At 38.5% G+C, this 17,973-nt stretch overlaps 1 protein-coding gene across 1 annotated transcript in view; it reads right to left on the bottom strand.

The window, feature by feature from the left end:
* Positions 1-17,962, bottom strand: part of ptprja (protein tyrosine phosphatase receptor type Ja) — a 30,740-nt gene extending 12,778 nt beyond the window's left edge. Inside the window, 11 exon segments of the mRNA XM_048969782.1 lie at positions 169-423; positions 515-769; positions 854-1,105; positions 2,179-2,451; positions 2,671-2,853; positions 3,761-3,897; positions 3,899-4,013; positions 4,459-4,535; positions 4,537-4,705; positions 6,807-6,825; positions 17,821-17,962. Coding sequence (XP_048825739.1) covers positions 169-423; positions 515-769; positions 854-1,105; positions 2,179-2,451; positions 2,671-2,853; positions 3,761-3,897; positions 3,899-4,013; positions 4,459-4,535; positions 4,537-4,705; positions 6,807-6,825; positions 17,821-17,889 — 1,804 coding nt within the window. The 5' untranslated portion in view covers positions 17,890-17,962.
* Between the last annotated feature and the right edge of the window lie 11 nt (positions 17,963-17,973).

The following is a 17,973-nucleotide window of genomic DNA, read 5'->3' as shown; positions in this document are numbered from 1 at the left end:
GTTTATCCAGTACCAAGGTGCAGTGATTATAAAGGAGCTCTTGAACTTTTCATCAAAGAATGGTCAAGTTGTGAATATTAAAATCTACCAAAATCTCCCCAAGAACAAAAAATAATATGGCAAATGCTACTGATACTGCAGAGATTGAATGACGGCTCAGCAACTCACAGGTTGAACAATTAATCATCTGTGATTCCCCTTGTAAAGTTCCACTGAGTGTGGTGAGTCTGATGCTGTAGAGCCTTCCTGGCATCAGGTTAGCAAATACAGCCAAATTGTTAAATACTGTCTGATTGGCTGCTAGTGAGCTTCCATTGTAGATGTCAATGATGTAGGATGTCACAATTCCTTCAGGCCTGTCCCAAGTCACCTTCAGACTGGTTGTTGTTCCGCTAACTGTTATATTCTTTGCAATCTCTGGTTCTAAAAAGTACGAAAGATGACAATATACATTAAAAAACACTGACATGGCTTTAGAAAGGTCAAAATATGTATAATAATATGGTAACAATACTTGTGAGAACATAGGTAGAGGTTGGATCAGATGCAACCCCATTCACAACTGCTTTAACCCCAATTGTGTAATTGGTGCCAGGTGTGAGGTCTGAGATGTTGATGCTCTTGTTTGCTGTATTCTGGATCAAACTCTGGTTCCATGGGTTGGAGATGAGAAAATATGTATTTTCTTTATAATCTGAACTGGACCACATTACACTCACAGCCGTGGTGTTAACAGCTATAGCTGAAAGATTGTCAACTGGCATGGGTTCTGTGGCAAAAGAAAAGTTACCTAATTATAATTTCATTTTCACAAAGGCACAATGAAATGTATCGTAAAGGCTGTGTTACTTACTTGTCTGGCAAAACGTGAATGAGGGGGGGCCATATGTGTCATGTGAAGCAAGCACAGTAACAGAGCAATTGTACTTAGTGCCTGGATTGAGGTCTTTGATGTTGATTTTGTTCATTGATGTTATTTGACTTCTTGAGGTGATATTGACTCTGTATGTAAAATATGACTGGGCACCAACAGGACTCTCCCATTCAAGTGCCACAGAACTGATAGATTCCGTGCTGGCTTTGATGTTTTGCACTGGATTGGGCACTATCAGAAGGAAATCAATGACAGACAACATTTATAAGAACAATATTATTTGCATTCTCTGATTCTAAAAAGTAAGAAAGATCACAATTTACATTAAAAAACACTGACATGGCTTTAGAAAGGTCAAAATGTCACTTTCACCATCATAGATGTTCGTAACGCACTGAGCCGTATCAATGCTCGTAAGGCTGCTGGCCCTGACTTATTGAGGATGACCTCAAGTGACATTTAAAAGGAATGGGAAACATGAAGTGCAGATGTGAAGTACACTGCTAGGACAGTTCATATCGGGCTCCTAGAAGCAGGACTGAAATCCCATAAAGCAAGGAAGAAGCCTTTCATTAATGAGAAACAGAGAAGTGAAACAAAATATTGTGCTGTGGTTTCTTTTTTTACAGAGCTGTATATAAAGATATATAAAGATATACTGCATGTATGAACAATCTATTTTTTGCATGCCTGACATCCTATTAACTGGTTGTGTGTCATTTAAATTAAATGCCCTAGTTAACTGTTTCATTCCATGAAACAAAGCAGTATGTAATGTCCCTAGTAGAAAGAATGCCTTGAATTTGAACTGCTAGAGGAGATTACTTTGACAAATAAAACCTATGACATTTTCTTGCTAATAAAGGTACTCAAATGGAGAATTCATTTATTTGTTAGCAAATAATCTTGGGTATTTTAGTAAATGTTAGTAGCATGCAAATATAAAAAACTGCATCGTGTGCAAAAACTGGTAGTGTGTGTGTATATATATATATATATATATATATATATATATATATATATATATATATATGGCTGTGTTGTTTTACAGTGCAGGATATTAGTTGCACTGTTATTTAATCATTTTTGTTGAGCAAAGAGGAAAAAATATGAAAGTGAGATAAAGTATCCAGGACAGAGAACTGAGCAAGATATTGCTGGACACTATTGGAAATTGAAGGTGATTGATGGTTAGAAATAAATATAATTGGCAACATACACTATAAAAAAAACACAGGCAGGCCTGTCTGACTTATCAGCTCTAAAGCTGATATGAGCCCTTAATCATTACAGTGTTAGCTTACATGTGTATTCTTGTCGGGAGACATTTAGGCTCCTTAGGTCCTGTGGTCCCACAGTTCCCACTGAGATGTAGTACAGTGTTCCTGAAGTCAGTCCTGAAAATTTAATCTGATTCCGTGACAACAGCACAACCTGGGTGGATGTATTCAGGCCGGATGTGCACGCTACACTGTAGTCAGCTTCTGCAGCTGCTCCCATAACCGGCACGTCCCAGGACAGTGAAATGGAGTCGTTGGTTTTCTCTACTATTTTTATAGCTCTGGGTGGGTTGGGTCCTGTGATGTAGAAACGCACATGAAATTATCAAATATAAATGTTTCCAAAGAGTAGGAGACATGCAAAACATATTTTTTTGCAATGAAACATGCAACCAAGGGTAGAATTGTAAAATGAAAATCAATGTTTTCCCAGGGTTTTAGGCTATATGGAAAGACAGGCTTGGTATTTCTTACTGAATGGCCCGCTGATGGAAGTGACACTGAGATTGTACATACCAGCTTCTAATTCCTGCAGGTTTGTATAATTTGTATGTACAGTGCATATCCTTGTAAAGTTATTTTTGCAGTTTGTGACTGTCACTTCATACTGCTTCACGTTTCCTGGAGGTGAGCTCCATAAGACACTCAGACTGTTGTTCTGCTGATTTACAGCTGAGATGTTCTCAGGTTGTTCAGGCTCTGTAGAGGTGAAAAAAGGTTAGAGTCATGTTCATGGCACTGACGTAGAAGAAACCCTAAATGGGTAAGCACACACTCAGCAGACATAACTTTACCTTATGTTTCTGAACATACCGATGTTGTACCAACATACTGTAGGCGATATCTCGATTCCAGTGGATTGTTTTCGGAAAATAAGCTATGTTTATAAACCACTGCAAGAATTGCTCCTACTTTTTCAGTATTAATTCTGAGCTTTACATATAACAGGTTTATGATCTGCGTAATGTAGAACTGCCAATTCCTTGGCTGAAAGGTGCATCAATTCAAAAGATGAAATACTCACTTGCATAATGCGCCACACTCACAGCATCTCCTTCAGTTTTACTATCTGCAGCGATAGCTAGAACTCTAAGTATATACCAAGTTCCAGAAGCCAGCGCTGCTATATCAGTGAATGCCTGATTTGTAGTCTTAATGTTAGTTATACTGCCAACATCCTACTCTACTCTATAAAAGTAGCGGCTTCCCTGAAATTCACTCCAGCTCAGAGACATGGAGTAACACCACTTTTGAATTTCTCAAATTTGTATTTTTTTCCAATTTAGTAAGAGAAAGAGTGGATAGCGAGCAGTAACAAGAATTCATTTGTCCCAGTGCTTCCGGATAATGCATGGGAGCTAACAGCTAGTGAGATCTACTTTACCAAACCAATTTAATTCTTAATTGGGATGTTACTTTTCTAATATAAATGCATATCTACATTTAATCAACTACATAAAGGTCCTCTGTGTCTTCAAAACACCTTGAAACCAGATTTTTCAATTACCTTTTCGTCCAGTCAAAGTTTTTTTATAGATATTACATAACTGCTGGTACAATACTGGTATTCCTTCATAATTACTGATGATTTGTAACCATGACTTACTTGTAAATTGAGAACAATTAACAGGGGCACCTTCGAGATTACCACCAACAATCAGGATTACTGTAAATGTGTACTGAGTTCCAGGAGTCAGATCTGTTACATTGATGGATGGTGATGTTGTCGATTTGTTCCTGCACGTGGTGCCCTCCTTCCATTAGGTAAGACATGGGGTTTCCAGGTGGTGGGCTCCAGCTCAGAGACACAGATGATGTTTTGACTTGAGTTACAGAAAGATTACCCACCATATCAGGCCCTGCCCATGTGTCTACGTCATGGAAATGGATTAGCTGTGGGTCACTTCGCTCTATTCAATATCTATCTCATTAATTATTCATGCAAAATTTTATTACATCCCAAAATGATTAGAAATATTTTGGTTCACTTTGCCTAAAGCAGTGTTTGTCAACCTGGACCCCCAGAAATCCACATTTTTGCTCCCTCCCAGACAGTCCATGTTTTTGCTTAGTAGAGGTCAGGGTGGGATATAGAATAGGATATGTCTGGGGGTCGCCGAGGACTAGTTTGAGAAACACTGCCCAAAAGCAACTTGATACTAGTCTTCAACTACAAGTGAAGAAGCACTGACAAACACCAATGCGAAAAAAAGATCCCAACTAAATAACTTATGTACAGTCCTGCTGTGTTTACACTCCTGCTGTATATTTACTTCAGTACGACATTTTATTACAAGGACATACTTGTGAATTGAACTTTACTAACAGCTGCTCCATTTATGCTGTTATCCACACTAACTGCAGTGATTGTGAATGTGTACTGCTCCAGCAGTTAGATTTGTTATGTTAATGAATGCTTCCTGAACATTATCTGCTCAAACATCCCACTCACCTTCGTAAAAGGAGTGGTTTCTTTGAGGGACACACCATGTAAGAGACACAGAAGACGTTGTGATTTCAGCATCATTGAGATTCCTGATCACATCTGGCACTGTGGGATCAAGAAAAAAGAGCATTATGAAGGACACCATTTCCATTAAAACACCCAAAATGGGAGTAGGTATTTTCCAGTTCTGAAGGTGGCATGGTATATTGATTATTATGAGAATTACACACTTTTTTGTAGAAAATAAAGGCCAAACATCGCTGCTTAAAACAAACTGAGGATATGGTTACTTGGTTATATAGACTTCCCAAATGTCACCACAGGTTTAGAAAAGTAATACACTATTCAAAAACAGAAAAAAATCTACTTGAGTTTGGTGGAAATTCTGTGAATTCCAGAAATTCTAGAAATTTGATGCAAAGAAATTTGTGCCAGCCATTAATGGTTTCAATGGTTAAATATCAAATATTATAAACAGATTTTTGTACATATCATATATTTAAAAAAACAAACAATATCAGACATTAAACAACTGACACCAAAACTATTCTGCAAATATATTTCATTAAAACTGTTATTGTAGTAACAGACTGGGTTTATTGGAAAAAGAATCCTTTAGAATCCTTTAGAATATTTTTCCTCCTGCACACCCCACCTGCATATTGATGTTTTTCAGACATGGGCAGTATTTCAATTCAATGCATTTAAAATATGTATTTAGTTACTTTTGAGTATTTTCATTTGTATTTTGCTGGACGAAAAAAGTAAGATGTAACAAAATACTTTGAGAGATTGTATTTTATGTATATAAAATATTTAAAATACTTCATAAAATATGTAATTTTGCTTATTTATTTTCTGTCATTTTAAGAACATTCATCACCAGGCTTACAAACTTTTAAATATATCCCATCTGTCATGACCTGCTCATATGATCCTCCTGCATGTCACGCCCCCTCATTTATCTCATGTGAATTCCTGATTGTTATCAGCTGTTTCGTGTTATTTCTGCATAGTCCTGTGTATTTAGTCCACGTTCAAGTCTGTTTCCCCAGTCCGGTCATTGATGTTGCTGTGTTTGGGTGTTTACCCCATAATAAACCCTGTTTGTTTATATCCACGGCTTCTTTCGCCTGCTTGCCAGCACCCGACGTAACACCATCACTGTCTTTGTCTAGATGTAAGTAAATGATGTGACACATCCTGCTGAGTCCAGCTTGCTTGTGTTTTCCCATGACCAGTAGTCCATGGAAAGAAGCTGCTCTGGTGCTTGGTGAAAATTGCCTTAACATAAAGTGTGTAGTAAAATATATCAAATATTACTCACTGAACATTATTATAGGATAGAAAAATAGAGCAATTAGCAAACAGCAGCGCTAAGCTCTAGAGCATGTGAATTATCTTTCTGGCCAGCTAGTGGTATTCTTGTTATTTTGAACAGACATTATGCTCAGGCAGTGGCGTATTGTGGTTTGTCATATATGAAAAATCTGTCTAAGGACAAGATTAATTTCTATCAGCTGAACTTGGGAATTTTTATAGCCACTGTGCCTGTATAAAAGTGATAACTGACTGGTGAACAGGCATTGCCTGTTATACACATGGTTCCGATTTTTAAGTGTATAACCAAAAAACAGTTTCTTTGAGTTTGTCCCGGTTCGGCACCCTACTGTAAGACAAAGCGGGAAATTCACACATTATGATCATATTAGACAGCGCTGGTGTGCCTCATAGCCTGTGCACATGCACACAGCAGCAACCCTGTAGCAGCAGTAGTGACCTAATGGTTAGGGAAGCACACTTGTAGTTAAAAGATTGCTGGTCTGGGTAACAGTGAGGCTGCGATCACATCAGGCCCTGTGTGTGTGAAACAGGAGGTTCAAGAAGAGATTTTGTATTTTAAGTGTCTGTGAGTCATGTATGTATTACATTGTGGGGACAACTGATAGATTTTAAAATGGTTGTGTTCATTTTTCACAATTGTGCAAATTGAAGAATTTCCCTCAAAACACACCACAATACGTTCACTTTTTAAATATTATGATTGCACTAGTAAATATACCCCAGTCTGTGTCTAAACAAAAAAATAAGAAGAAAATTGTACATATAAAATATTATGAAATTGAGAATAATTAAAAAACTTTTTAATATACACACATACAAACATATATTTAGACAAGAAGAGAGAACTGAAAGAATCACTTACAGGTCTCCATATATGAGATCTAGAAAAAAAGACAGGAAATGAATTAATATCAAATAATACAACAATAGCAATAATTTACTTCTAGACAAAGTGTTTTTCTTTTTATTATTAATAATTTAATAATTATTAATATTCTTTTATTGTTGGTAATAACTGGCCTACTTCAGTGTTAAATTAGATTTTTTTTTTTTTTTAATTTTAGCCTTGATTTTTAGACCAGTTTAGAAGTGAAGAGGAAAAAAAGATAAACATAAACAACAAAGATAATGTGTTTTATATCCCCCCTCAACCCAAAGTTCCACGAGGAAGACAAACGGGAAGCTAGTGTCTAACTTAAAACTGCATAATGGTCTATTGATGAAAAGAGTGCTTCATCAGACTGAGAATGATTCTGGACAAGGATGAACTTTCACAACTTTTCACAACTTCATTCATTGTAATTTAATTCACGCACAACAATCTGATGGTTACCCATTCTAATGTAATTGAAATGGACTGAAAATCCTTGTAGCGATACTTTAGGTACTTTTGCAAAGAAGTGAGGATTTCTCATCTCAAATAAGATATTCAAAGCCAGCCCTTGATATTGCCGGTTTGACCAACCAAGAGAACCTCCAACAAATGTCAAATTCTTGGTATAAATTTAACAGAACATATTAGATATAAGACCACAAGCCTGTCTTAGGCATCATATTGAGACAATATAGTATTATGTGTATTAGTCGCACATACCTGTATAGAAATATAATATTTATTATTATGGGTGGAACTTCATTTTTACTATAGCCAGCTGTGCTACCTCAGCAGGATGCTGTTCAGCTTCTTGTACTTGCCCTTTGTCTAAGTTATTCGCCCAAAATAAGTCTGGAGCTTAATTTTCATTATTATTCCAGTACTTTTTAATTACTGGTCAATCCAGCACTGTGGTGGATTTAAACAAACTAATAAAACCACCAATAATGGAAGCAACACCAGCAGGCAGTAGCACAGGAGAGAGTTTGATACTGGGAGGTGGGCGAACAACTAAATAATTTAAATACAAAGGTCTGTTTATCAGAGGGGATGAATGAATCAGAATTAAATATTAAGGGGGACACATCACGCTGTCCCCTCCAGTTCCTGTGATGTTGCTGCCAGCATTCAGTGTTTTGAACTTGCCCTTTGTCTTACTAAGTAACTTGCCTCAGGTGAGTGGCGAGCTTCATTTCCAGCCCTGAGCATCGCATATATACGTTTTTCTCCACAACAGACTGGCACAGAAATGATAGCATGAAAGGCAAAGGAAACAAAGGAAAACGAGGTCAATGGATAAGCTGAGAAGCTCCCAATAGAGCTATTAAGAGTCACATTTGGAGTTTGTTTAACAACTTAGTACAAATTTTGCTGATATACGGCAGTTCAAAATTCTGCAACCCCTCTGTTAATTTCCTCTTAACTGTATCATCAAAATAGATTCTGCTGCTTCCTTCTTATCTTTAACCTTCTATGACCATTTAAACATTACAGTAAACTTGATAGCTGGGGATCATGAAACGTGGCCCATCGCACTGGATGGGAAGTCAGCACATTCAAACCCATAACCCTCAGCGTGAGACTCAAAAGCGTGAGCAGCTGAGCCACTGCGATGCTGCTGCTCCTTTGCAAAGCATGTCTGTATAATCATTCATTGCATTATTGGCATGTATATAAATAGCTGACATAACATCATTTGCCGTGTCTAAAGTAACATTTTACTTAAGGCCATGTTTTTAGCAGCCTTTAAACACATTCATAACAAATAATCCATTCATAAATGTGACGTCTGGTCGCCCACGCGGGAACCGGGGAATGAAGGTCGGGAGGCGAGAGTCCAAAATATGGGATTTATTGGGGGAACACGAACCACAAGCACAGGGCACGGTATACATGTTAACGAAAGACCTGGATACAGACTCTGACGTGGACTAAAATACACAGGACAAATCAAGAATAACGCAGGACAGCTGGGTACATCGGGATATCGCATGAGGTAAATGAGGGGGGCGTGGCACACAGGAGGATCGTATGAGCAGGTCATGACAATAAACCAGTACATACATGGCTATAAATATTTATTAAAAGGCAGAATATGGTATTGCCATGTGCATTATGTATTATGAATGCTTATAAATCTCTCATCTAATGCACAATTGATGCTTTCATAATGCATTATAGTGGTCAGTATAAGAATTAAGGATGCTTTGTACTACATTATAAAGGTGTCTATAGTGCATTATAATTGAGAGCTTCATAAAGCATTCATAATGCATAATAAACATGGTGATGTTGTGCCTTCTTTGCATATTTATAGCCATGTTTATAATGCTTTATGGAGGTTTTATAATGCATTATAATGCATTATAATGCATTATGTTTGTGTTTTTAAATAGCTAAAAACATGGCCTTAAGTAAAGTGTTACTACTGTACAGTAGGTGTCTTCTACACAATGTGATTTTTAGAACCCTGGAGCCAAGCTGCATGTCTCTATGTACTTTCCAACACTGTAATAAGCAAGAAAATAAAGAATGGTGAATCAAAAATGAAAAAAACTAACCAAAATAAATAGTCAAATAAACAACATCCAAATGATGAAATAAGTGTAATAATAGCATGGATGTCCGTCTAAGAACGAGAATGATCGTCCAGTATCATTGAGAGCCTAGGTGAGATTTGTATTGGGGGGACACAGCTTAATTATTTAAATCCGAAGATTTCTTAATTTTTATTTGTGGATGGGGGCTTCACCCCCTGGTTGCTATGCGAACAGCCCACACCACAGGTCTGAAGTGAGCCAAGTGCACAAACTGTGATGGAGGGGAAAAAGCCAGGCCACTGACCAAGTATGGTTGGTTTCATAATAAATAGAAGTAATAATATGAATTTAAAGGCTCCCCTCCCCACCCACTTACAGAAGCCCTCTGATCTAATGGAGACATACACATTTGAAGGAAGGCTGAACATTCAGTGGCTGTAAATGGCTAGACGTCTCCTTCCCTAACTGGTTCAGGCCGGCAGCTGCAGCCGTCACCGAGCCACTGTACAATGCCCCTCCCACGTGGAGAGCAGTCAGTCCTGCTATTGTCTCCAGTTCCACTTAATGAAATGATTTCAGAGAAAAAGCACTCTGTGTGGCCAGCAAGATCCTCACATCACACGTGCTCAATAAGAGTACAGAGTTGACGTGGGAGATGAAAAAATCCTCTGTTTTATTGTGAAAGGAAGTGAACAGAAATACACAGAAAACAGAACGTTTCACTTGTCTCACCTTTTTAATAAAATAAAATACATGCACACACTGATTGTGGATATGTACAGGAGTAGTGTACAGGTTAATATCCATCTATCCATCCATCCATCCATCCATTCATCCATCCATCCATCCATCCCCCCATTCTCTATACTGTACCTTCCTGTTTTAGACAGGGAATAACCCAGGATGACCACGGGGCTGATATATGATGATAAATCCTCTACATATTCCACATGACACAAAGCACATTATTTGAGCATAGTTTTGGATGTAACATTACCACATCCAAAGCCTGTCCTCCTCCCCAATCAAAAACCCTGCCCATGACTTTGCCCTGACCTCTGTGGGTATCTTCAGAACACCAGAGCTACTGGAGCACTACGGAAATCAAAGGTGATGTTTGCACTGCTCCAGCTGGGTTTTAGACTAATCGCTGATGTGTATCTGCTATAATTGTACAGTCGGTCATGCTTCATGCTCAGTTTTCATTCTCTGTGGCTGCAGAGGACGAGCAAAAAAAAAAAAAAAGTTCAGAGCAGAGACTTGCATTTGCATGCGAGTGGTAAAGGCAGAGGGCAGCTGTGTCCCACACTCAGCTCGACCGTGACCCGCCTGTCTCTCTCTGCCTCGTAAAGAGCTGTAAGTCCCATATCTCTGCCCCAGCTTTGCAGATGATGCCTTGCCTGTTACCAAGCTTCCCTCTCATGTGATGTATTGTAAGGCCATCTTCAAGCTTTCCCTAGGGACATGACCCCCAGGTCAATATATACTGAAAAACAGCTTGCTCTGTAATGCTAGCATTTATGAAGTCTGATCTCTAACTTAAATGATACAATCAACCATCTTCCATCCATCCATCCATTGATTTTCATACCATATATCCAGAACAGGTACCACAGAGACTATCAGAGTCTATCACACACAGACTAGGCCTGGGGTTGGCAACCACATGCGGTTCTTTGAGCACAAGGCTGTGGCTCTTCTCAGAACGATAGACGCATTCACATTTTCATGTCTTAACATATTATGATACGTAATACTTTCATAAATATAAATAATTTAGTTATGGGTTAATATTATTATTTTTATTTAATTATATGAGGTCTTAACAGAATAATTTACATCTTCCTCAAAGTCATTCTCTATGACATGAGTACGTCTCTGAGTTTCCTTCAGTGTCCAAGATCGGATGCAGGCTTCAAAGTTTATCGGGATTCCTAATTCTTTCATATACTTTTTCTAGTAAATCGTCATCATGCCTTCTCGGGTCTTCGTAAAAATTGCTATATTTTCTCCGATTTACAAATTATAGCCAGCTGAGTTTGGAGTGGTGAGTAAATTTTGTACTGCTCGGTCACCACGGTTACAAGTAGTGAAGTGGAGAGTGAAGGCCAAACGAGTGCTGAGCCAAATGCATGGTGCAACAGCGATGTGACCATTCTGGCGAGCATGGAACTCGAAGCACCAATTATCCAATCACAAGTACCGAGGTCCAACCTGCTGACCCAAACAGGGGGAGAACATGCAAATGCCACACACACCTGGCCAGGGAAGGGACTCCCAAATCCCCAAACTCGTAGAGGTGAAGCCTCAACTCTTTCTACAGAGTGACTGCTGCCCTAGCTGGACTATTAAGAACCACAGCTTCCCCTTATGAGGATGCTAGTACGGCTTAAAAAAATAGCTTGTCAAAATTTTCACACACTATTTTTAACTGGCACCTAACTGATCATTACTGATAGGAAGAGTTGTAATCATTTCCATTGATTGTATCAGGACACCACACCAGGCCAGTGATCAACGACAGCAGAGAAAAAAAAGACAACTAATGTTCATTTCAGTGAGGATGATACACTGGAGCTCTTTGCAAATCAAACAGGAAAAAAATCACTTGGTGAGACCTTTGCTTCTCTGTAGCCTCTGCATGTGGACATGCCCAAGTTCCTGACATAATGTCTATTGACATATAGACTTTCTGAAGAACTTTTTGTCTTCCTTTGGACTGGGAAGCCTTGTTTATGAAATCAATCCACAGAATCAATATGCTTGCCCTGAGTTCTCCTTGCTTCTGTTTGATCAAAGTTAACATCAACATGACCCAGGTCTGCATAAGGACACTTTAAGGTGGCAGGTCATGCTGGTACTTAAAATGAATTTCTGTAGTGGAAGGAGTTAATATGTGGTATAAGCTCAAGGCCAAATGTGACTGCCTTTTTAAACAATTTCACCAACAGGAAACGTGTGTCGTGGTGAAAGACTTCTGCAAAACACACAAGAAACTGGCAAAAGCTACAGCAATGTTTGTAAAGCATAGAATCATATGAATTAACTAGCCCGTTCTATCAACTAAAGCTTACATCGTGCTTATACTTGTGAAAACACATATTAATCACAAATATCCCATATTTTTTGCAAAATTAAAATAAAAAAGTAATGACAATATCTACATATTCTTCATTTTCACTTTCATTTTGAAAAAGCTAACAAAGTACAATGATATTCTTTCCTTATAGGAAATGTGTTTGATTATTAATGTGTTGAATTGTGTTATTCTGTCACACAAGACAGACTTATTGTAAACCAAGTACAACATCCTATTTGAAAAAGTGAATATACATGAATCATTATCATATAACCCATATTTTAGGGCTACATTAAAGTAAAACAGATAGTTGCCTGGGAAAAAGGTACAATCATTCAACAAAATTTAGCGGCAGTGAAATAGTCTCCGTGCCACATGCAAAAGTCGGCGATTCATCATCACTGTCAACAGCACAAATTATGAATTTAAAGCATGTTTTGAAGGGGATCTCCCACCTCCCCCATTTTAAAATGCATTCCTAATATGGATTTTTACTACACGAGGCAGCAGGTTATATTTGACAGAATGAGGAAAAACAAGCCGTCGTCTTGTTCCGAAAGAAGATACATTCTCTCCTATTAATGGCCTATCAGCTGGTTTTGCCTGCATTGGCTGGTCTGCATTTTTTGGAAGACTTCCGCAGAATCCTTTCCTGGGACAGCACCCATTGCCCGATTAGTAATCAAGCTGAAATGCACTTCACGATCCATCATGATTCATTACAATCGCTTAACAAAATTCATAAGAAACATCTTGAAGAAAGTTTCCTCAATGAAACGACTTCATGACTCTAAGTGCAGATGGAGTAGGATTCTCATGAGGTACTGAAATACTGAACAAGATTATAACAAGACTGACAGATGAGTGATGAGTCTTGGAAGCTCCATCAGTGGCAGCGTGATTCAAAGACAATATCATTTCACTGAAAACCATCTCAAAGTCAGGTACAGAAATGAGGGTAATGGTTGCTGTGTGTGAAAGTTGGCCTTTGATGGAAAAAAAGTGATCCCACATAAAGGTCATCTCAGCAACAATACATCGTTAGTCATAGGTTTTTACAGTAAACAGCCTATATTTTATTATTTAAACTTCAGCTGTAGCTGAGAGTGGCATGTACAAAGATCTGACCCGAATCATACTGAGTTGGTATATCTGTACAGCAGACTAGTGCAGATCATTTATTAGCACTTATTTTGCATTGATGCAATGAACTTAAAAATACAGTACAGTCACCCATTTGCATCTTCTGTCATTAATCCCCATGAATATGAGGATTTGCTACCAATAATTGGGCACACTATTAAAAATGCAAAATTAATGGCACCGAAAAGTTTAAAAGTTCCTGTGAGAAATGCACGATTGCACAGTTGCAAGGACAGCAAACATGTAAGTGAGGCTGCATTGACCCATAGATGTTAAAAATGCCTGCAGACCTGACTGCGCTGAACCAGCGCAAGCACTCCCGGTTTTAAATCAGTTTTAAAGCATGTGATCCAGTAGCTGTACTCAAAAGAAGGAGCAACAAAAAAATTTTCATAAAACACCAAAAAAAAAAAAAAATAAAATAAAAAAAATTGGCAAGTGGCTGCCGTATTTTGCATGTTTCCATGTTTCAGCGGCTGGTGTATTTTTGCACGTCTCAGTGTCAGCAGCAAAGAAATGAGGCAGCGCCTGTTTTAGGCCTGATACCCAGGTGCTGCTTTAATAACAGGAAAGGGGGGCAAGGCAGTATTACAGAGGGCAGCATGGTTCACACTTCACATTACAGCAGATACATTCCGCTCAGTGTTTCAAGTTCTCCTTTCTCCGCAGCCATGGGCTTACCTAAAAATTCTTGGCCCCTTGACAAAATGTCACCTTGGGCTCCAATTTTTATATGTCACTTACTCAATTTAAGGCCCCCCTGCACTTGCCAGACTATGCATGCCCCTCCAAGACCCCTGTCCACATTACATTCAGCTAGGATGATTTTATACTTCTGTTTTTCAGTGGTGGATCATTTCATCCAGGGTTGGAGTCATTCTGGAATGCATTCATCAATTCCAGTCCAAATCAGGAAATGGATCTGCAGCAGGAATTTAAATCTCCCTGAAATTCTAATTCAGTTCCATTTCCAGATTTGTACTGGAAGTGATGAATGCATTCCGAAATGACTCCAACCCTGATTTCATCTGCAATTCGGAAACTTAAAAGAACTAAATCCAGAATTATTTTTTTCATGCAACAATTGTGTCATCAAAGAGCAGAAACAAGGTGAAAATAAAATAACCAAAACTCAAATTCAAATGTCAGATAATTTCAGACCACAATAGCTTTTAAATTTAGGGGACACATGAAAGGTAAGGGGGGTGGCATGGTGGTGCAGTGGTTAGCACTGTTGCCTCACACCTCTGGGACCCAGGTTCGAGCCTCTCCCTGGGTCACATGTGTGCGGAGTTTGCATGTTCTCCCCATGTCATCGTGGGGTTAGTCCAGTAGGATAATCAGTTTGGAAAATAGGTAGATAGATGGATAGATGGATGAAAGGTCAGAGGTGTTCTCTTAGTTTCTTCAAGCCCTTCCACTTCCACCAAATGCATAAATACATCCAGAATTGTAATAAATAATAATTAGTGATAATCATATTCACCAAAGTTACAGTATCACATTTTTCCATATTTCTACTTCCATCTGTCTACACAATTCAATGCCAACAGTTTATTTTGCACAGTACATAAGATAGCAAGTTGCTGCATTATTTATTTTACTTGTAAAACTATCTAATAGCTGTTGGATACACATCATCTCACTCATAGCAGTAACATTTAATCAGTCCCCACAAAAATGTATCACACAGTTTCCTTCCCTCCTCTACCTTTGCCATTTGCTACAAAAACTCCAACAATCACAACCAAGCTTACAATTCAATTTAACGTCACTAAGTGTTACGGATGTGGGGCATGGTGCAGGCGGGGAAAGGAAGGTGACAATTCACTTACTGTACCAAGACAAAAAAGGGTTTATTAAAGAAACTGGACACAGTGTAGAACTACAAAACAAAATGACCACAAGGGGTCAGAACACAGAAACAGGGAATATGCCTAATACTGAATTAACTAAAACAAAAGCACAACTAAGAAACCAAGTAAAATCACAGGGAATAGATCAGGACACCAAACAGTCAGTAACATTCACAATGACTCACTTGGCAAATGAACAAAGGCAGGCACTTAAATAGTGCAGTGTGGGGATATATGATCCAGCCCAGTGTGGAGGTATATGTTCCAGTGCAGTGTGGAGGTATATGCTCCAATGCCGTGTGGGGGTATGTGTTCCAGTGCAGTGTGGGGGTATATGATCCAGTCCAGTGTGGAGGTATATGCTCCAATGCCGTGTGGGGGTATGTGTTCCAGTGCAGTGTGGGGGTATATAATCCAGTTCAGTGTGGAGATATACAGTATGCTCCAATGCCGTGTGGGGGTATATGATATATGATATGATAAGTGACATATTGTATTGTATTGTATTAACACACCATATTCCTTACGTCAGGTATATTTTTCTCTTCCCAAAACAGATCTTTCACATTTATATTGCCCTTAGTACCCAGGTTAAAAGCCTTACTCATCATTTTCTGAATTATTCAAAAGACAATAAACCTTATACATTTGAAATCCTTTTGGGGTTTCATGTTTTTTGACCAGTGATCTGTAAAAGCCTCCAAATGCTGCATGAACTGGAGAGATGCTCTTTTGCTGGAGCTGCAGTTACTGATTGAGAAGATACCATTACCGTCAGTCACTCATTTAAATACCCGCCGTTTGCCTCTTCTTATTTAAACCACCTCTCTACATGTAAATAACACTGAGAGCTTTTAGATAGATGAATACCACAATATAAATAACATAAATTACGGAATAACATAAATTCCATAAAATCTAATTTATAATACTCTGTCCAGAATGGAAAACACACTTGCTGATCACAAATATTACCGAATATAACGCACATTACGCACATACACGGATAACAAAAAGAAACTTCAAACAGCTGTCATTTGTCAATGACCGACTAATTGTCTGATGCCATGCAAATGCATAGAAAAGAAACACCGATTGCCAGTTAATTTTCACATTTCATTATCATATAACCTTAAGCATCTAAAGTATCAATTATGATGAGAACATCAAAATACTCTTTTTTAATAAGTTGTTGATATCACTGAGTGGTTATGACTAAAACCTAAAACACAATATAAATGATCACTGCTAACAGAAAAATGTGTGTGTGGAGGGGAGGGGGTGTTTGCCATCATTAATATCCATCCATCCATCCATTTTCCAAACCGCTTATCCTACTGGGTCGCGGGGGGTCCGGAGCCTATCCCAGAATCAAGGGGCATGAGGCAGGGAACAACCCAGGATGGGGGGCCAGCCCATCGCAGGGCACACTCACACACCATTCTCTCACACATGCACACCTATGGGCAATTTAGTAACTCCAATTAGCCTCAGCATGTTTTTGGACTGTGGGGGGAAACCGGAGTACCCGGAGGAAACCCCACGACGACATGGGGAGAACATGCAAACTCCACACACATGTGACCCAGGCGGAGACTTGAACCCTGGTCCCAGAGGTGTGAGGCAACAGTGCTAACCACTGCACCACCATGCCGCCCCCCCATCATTAATAATAATAATAATAATAATAATAATAATAATAATAATAATTGTTTATTTCAGGTATTTATTTCTATGATTGACATCACCCTGAACTAATGAAAATGAGGGGGGCGCACCTGGAGGGCCTCATATGATATTCTCTATGTAACTGATTTATTTACATAATAATTTAGTGAATCTAAAATCCCTGCTCTCAAGTACCATTTTCCCCAAAGCTTCTACAAAACACGCTTGCTTTTATCATAGATGTTGGTTGCTGAATTAACTACATTCGCAACCATGTACTAGATAAACGGTTAGAAGATGGATGCATTGATGGATGGATAAGCTAAGTTCTTATACAATTACAGTGTAGGCCTACCATTATTAAACTGGTTAATTTTAGTTTATTTTTTTGTAAACGCTACAAAGAAATCCTTATATCATATTAATATTTCTTCGCCACAGTTTCAATAAAATTCATCAGTGTTCCCGAAAAAAATGACAACTGCAAAATCATAAAATTATAAAATCTTTCTGCTGTTCATCGCAACGGTATTTCGCAATTTCAAAGACACGTGAGTTATCCTGAATGCTGAACTGAATCATAAAACTTCACTGTAAAATAGGTAATATTCAATCAGGTCATCATTACCTGATGTAACAGTTGGATCTAAATCTGACATGCGTGCAGACGTTGTACATCACACAGCTCACGACAGACAACAAATGTGAACACTTACCTTTAAAAGCACAGAGATGATAAACAATGCCTTCAGCAAGACACTTTCTAACTTCGTGATGCCCATCATTTTTGCCTGTAGGTCACGGCTTGCTTGTTTTGTGTTGACATAGTACTACACGCGTTTGCTTCCTCCTGTCCCTCTTTTCCTTAC

The sequence above is a fragment of the Brienomyrus brachyistius genome, chromosome 11 (genome assembly GCF_023856365.1).
Source record: "Brienomyrus brachyistius isolate T26 chromosome 11, BBRACH_0.4, whole genome shotgun sequence".
In the NCBI taxonomy this organism is placed as follows: Eukaryota; Metazoa; Chordata; class Actinopteri; order Osteoglossiformes; family Mormyridae; genus Brienomyrus; species Brienomyrus brachyistius.
Note: the sequence above shows the minus strand (reverse complement) of the source record. Positions and strands in the feature narration are given on the sequence as shown.